Source organism: Mastomys coucha, unplaced genomic scaffold (genome assembly GCF_008632895.1).
Source record: "Mastomys coucha isolate ucsf_1 unplaced genomic scaffold, UCSF_Mcou_1 pScaffold8, whole genome shotgun sequence".
In the NCBI taxonomy this organism is placed as follows: Eukaryota; Metazoa; Chordata; class Mammalia; order Rodentia; family Muridae; genus Mastomys; species Mastomys coucha.
This window is the reverse complement of record NW_022196914.1, coordinates 57050250-57055008: the sequence shown is the minus strand read 5'-3', so window position 1 is coordinate 57055008 and position 4759 is coordinate 57050250. Positions and strand designations below refer to the sequence as shown.

Genomic DNA, 4759 nt, shown 5'->3' with positions numbered 1-4759 from the left:
AAAAAAAAAAAAAAAAAAAAGCCAAAGAGTGAGTGTCTATAGAAAATTTCTTTGTAATTGCAAAACTTAGAAGCAAGCAAGATATACTTAAGTGGATTGATAAACTGTATGTCCAGACAACAGAATAATGTTCAATGTGTAAATGAGCTACAAAAGGACATGAAGGAAATGTAAGTAAATATTGCTAAATATAAAGAAGCCAGTGTTGTATGATTGGCATCTTGAAAAAGGCAGACAGTAAAGGTGAAAGCCGAGGCTTTGGGGCTAATGAAACAACTGTGTGTTGTAAAAGTAACTTTTATTCCCCTGCTATCATTGTCATCTCCAAGGCTTACTGCCTCAGTCTGCTAACCCAGGCCTCGTCCAGGAAGCTTCTGGCCTCCTTGCAATCCAATCTAGGCCTAGAATGTTTTCAGCCTCTGACACTACTGAATAAGCTCACTTTTTCTAGTTCTTTCTGAACTCTGGCTAACTGATTAAACTCAGCTGTTCTGACTCAAAACTCCTCTCCAAGCTGACTGATTTGATCTGGCTTCTGTCTCAGCCTCTGACTTTTTGCTCTGCTTGGCCTCAAACTAACTCCGTCAGTCTGTTCTAATCCAGTTCCTTCTCATTCTCTGGCTTGTTCTGTCTTCCCTGTGTCTAGCTTGTTCTCTCTCTGCAACCTGTCTTGGTAAAACTACCTCCTCTCTCTCTCTGCCCTGCTCCCTCTTATGTTGCCTCTTTGCACTCTGTTCTCATGAGAGTAGGACATATTCTATTCTGTCAAATCTTTTTCTGGTTCATCACTTTGTCTACCACTCAATTAGACATCACTTTCAAACATAGGTGCTTCTACAAAGTAAATTTACCTTCATTGTTTGGGATTAAAGATGTATACTAAGATATGTGTGTATTCCAGTTAGAGGAATTAAAGGTGTATGCTAGTAGTGTGTCTGTATTCTAGACAGAGTAGCCATGTTGCTGGATTAAAATTCTTCTACAGTATATGATTCTATAATGGTCAATATATGTCCTTATAACTGCATCTAAACTCATAGAATGAAAACTACCAAGATTAAATTCTTAGGTAAACTATAGCATTTGGGTGATAGTGCTGTGTATGTGTGTGTGTGTGTGTTTGTGTGTGTGTAGTTCCAGCAGTTGTGTGTGTGTGTGTGTGTGTGTGTGTGTGTGTGTGTGTGTGTGTTTAGTTCCGGCAGTTGTTAGTGAATGACAACAGATGATATGTGGGAATATTCTTTTCAATTGTTGTGTAAAAATGAAACACTTCTTGAAAAGATAAGTCTGTTGAAAAGGATCTGCACTAAAGAGTCTCTGTAGTTGACTCCAATTAATTGCTTTCTACTTAATGGCATTGAGTAATGCCAACACCTATAGATTCTTAACATTTACTGATACTCAATTTTATAAAGCAAAGTCTATTCTTCTTTATAATACCAGCCATGATGCCAGTGTTCTTTAATTGGAAAATGTTGGTCTTGGAATATAGCTAAGTGGTGAATTATGTGTCTAACATTCGAAAGACTATATATGAGTCCAAACCTTAGCATTTAAAAAGTATATGTTGGGTATGTGTGTATATCTCCAGTGGTACTTATGTCTCTCCAGTTCACCTGTGCATACATGTCATAATAGCATTGTTTTCCATGCTCTGTCTATGTTGGGAGTGAATGTCTGTACAATTTGAGACTGACTGGTTTTGGTCTTATTTAGGTGTCCGAATGTCTACTTTTTCCAATGAAGATGACAGGAAACACCAACAAAGGAGCATCATTGGCTTCTTACAATCTGGAAACCAAGCTTTGCCATCTCCTGGGTATATTGTAGACAAAACTAACAAAACTGAGCTTGTAAAGCCCTTAGAAATATCTTATAAGAAGAGTTTCTTTGATAAAAAGCGGTCTGAAAGGATCTCCAACTGTCAAGACACACCCAGATGTGAAATTACAGGTCAGCCAGCTTTACAGACCTCGGAACCATCCCAAGCATTAAAGAAGATGAGCGAGAGTTTTGAAACATTGGAGAATTCAAATAACTGTCAGACATTTATCTGTCCAGTTTGCTTTAGGGAGCAAGAAGGTATCAGTCTGGAAGCCTTTAATGAACATGTAGATGCATGTCTTGATGGTCCATCCACCAGTGAGAACTCAAAGATGCCCTGTCACTCACATGCTTCCTCTGCAGACATTGGTCAGAAGGAAGATGCACACCACTCTATTCCACTGTGTGAGAAACGAGGACATGAAAGTGGAGAGATCACTTCAGAATATGGTGTAGATCTAACAGAGACTGAAGACAGATCATTGAAAGAAGCAAGTATGGACATTCTAGGGACTAGGCACAGTAAAGAGGAACATCCTGATATTCTAGACAAGTCTTGTCCTATATCATTAGCAAATGAAACCATCAATGTATTAAGTAGGCAAGAATCTGCCCAGCCCTGTACAGATGAGGTAGTAACAGGACGAGCTTTAGTTTGTCCTGTTTGTAACCTAGAACAAGAGACTTCTGATCTTACCCTCTTCAACATACATGTGGATATTTGCTTAAATAAAGGCATTATCCAAGAACTGAGAAATAGTGAAGTTACTTCAGTTAAGCAACCCAAAGAAAGCTCGAGAAGTACTGGTAAGCATGTAGTCATTAGGAGGAGTGTGCTGGGGGAGTATGGGAGACAGCCCAGTGGCCAAGAGGATGGCAACTCTTGTGTAGGGCCTTTGTTTGGTCCCCAGAGTGCACATGGTGGCTTACAACCTTATGTAACTCCAGTGCCAGAAAGTTCGGCACACACACACACACACACACACACACACACACACACACACACACGGTACACAAACATATATGTACGTAAAACATCAATGCACTTAAAACTAAATTGAAAAAAATACGAGGAATGTGATTTTTCTAGAGATATGTCTTATCAAAATCACTGAAACTATAAATTTGAAATGTATATTATTTGAAAGGGTAGCTTGTGTTTGCTCTCATTTAGGAAAATATTAGTTACCTTACCCTCGCTAGAAATAACTCAAAATGAGCTTCTGAATTGAGGGGAAACTCCAGTTTAGTTTTGATTTACTGTAGAATGAAGTTAAAAGTTGAAGGATCTGAGTGATCCAATCAAAAAAGAAATTCCCTCAGGGAATATCTGCCGAAGTGCTGTGACAAACTAGCTTTATTTATAGAACCAGGAAGCCTTTTTCACTTTGTTCTTGGTAATGCCGACTGCTGCAAGATTGCAGAAATTAAGTTTAATGCCAGCAGAACTAGTACATTGTAGAGAAACAATACTGTACAGTTAACTTTGTGGGGCTGGCAGTGTGGCTCAGGGTGCAGGCACTTGAAGCCAAGCCTCTCAACCTGAGCATTGTCTCTGGAACACGCGATGGGAAGAAAGAACTGACCTCTGAAAGTTGCTCACTCCATACATGTGCTCACATGTACATATGCACACATACACACACACACATTTAATTAATGTAACAATATTTTTACAAATTAGTTTGGAATATGTCTAATATCTTTAATCTGTTAGTTTTATAAGCTTTGTGAAGCTTTTCCTTCATGACTTCTTGACTTTTCTTCCCCTGCAGACAGACTTCAGAAGCCTTCAGGAAGGGCCAAAAGGTAGGACTGGCTTAAGCCTCGGCAGAGAGAGCCTGTGCTCTGCTCGGAGCTTCAGGGGCTCACCTCCCTTTATAAACTAACCAAGGAACGTTTTAAAAGCTGTTTTTGCAGAACTCCTTTTCAAATATTTCCTTCTACACAGCAATTGTGTTCTTTCTCATTCCAGGCCGGGACTGAAGACGAAGGGCTTAGCATCAAAGAAACCAAGGCCCCGCGACCCCAGACGCACCCTTGATGGATTTTTTAAATGATCTTTGAACATTTTATCAACTTTTTCATTGAAATTATTATTTTCATAGTCAAAGTATTTATTCTTCCTAATTTTAAATATACTCCTTTAAGGAACACATGTGCAATAATATCTCTCCAACATGACCTTTTTTAAGAATGTAGACTGAATATTGACTTATTTCTTTTATATTTTCCTTAATAACTGTGAGAATTTCATTCCCAGTATATATATCAGTTGGAAGTCAGTCGTGTTGGAGACAACTTAACATAAGAAGTGAGGTCAGAAGGTGATGTGTTATTTTATAAATGAATATAAATATTTACAGGGACTCTGAGCCATGTGCTGCAGCAGCCTCGGTGTCAGCTCCTCAGTGCTTAGCCACCGCATTGCCGTTGATGCCACTGTGCCTGCTTATGTGCGTCTATGTGTTCTGTGAGCAGATGTAGTTAGATTTAGTCATGATGTCCATGAAGAACATGAGCTTAACAGAAAGACTTTGGGCATGGCTGTTCCCTTCCGAGGACCTGTTCAAACTATTGTTACTTGTATTGTCTTACTTATCTCATGAATAAGCACTTGGTTCACATAAAGAAATACTTAGTCTAGAGTTCAAAATCATTTCTTAACTCGGTACTTTAAATTAACAGTATTTAATTTCTTATCAATTATATTTGACTATAAATCTGCAATAAACAAGATAAGTTGTGTGGTTGCTTGATTTTCATTCCCTCTTTAGGAGAAAATAGACAACTCAGAAGATGAGCCCTGAAAGGATCACTGTACTTACTGTAGAGACTTCTCTGTGTCTCTGTTAATAGTTGTGGAAGAAAGATTGGCAGCGGTTCAGAGGTTGCTGCAATAGTGCCACCCACAAGTTCTCATCAAAAAGCCCTT

General features: G+C 38.8%; 1 protein-coding gene across 4 annotated transcripts in view; it reads left to right on the top strand.

Moving 5' to 3' along the window:
* Positions 1 to 4554, top strand: part of Polk (DNA polymerase kappa) — a 59354-nt gene extending 54800 nt beyond the window's left edge. For 2 of the 4 annotated variants that reach the window (XM_031360336.1, XM_031360337.1), the window contains 3 exons: positions 1717 to 2631; positions 3600 to 3633; positions 3800 to 4554. In XM_031360336.1, the coding sequence (XP_031216196.1) occupies positions 1717 to 2631; positions 3600 to 3633; positions 3800 to 3884 (1034 nt within the window). In that variant the 3' untranslated portion in view covers positions 3885 to 4554. The remainder of the gene's footprint in view (positions 1 to 1716; positions 2632 to 3599; positions 3634 to 3799) is intronic. The other 2 variants (XM_031360334.1, XM_031360335.1) reach the window with 1 other exon arrangement.
* The last annotated feature ends 205 nt before the right edge of the window (positions 4555 to 4759 follow it).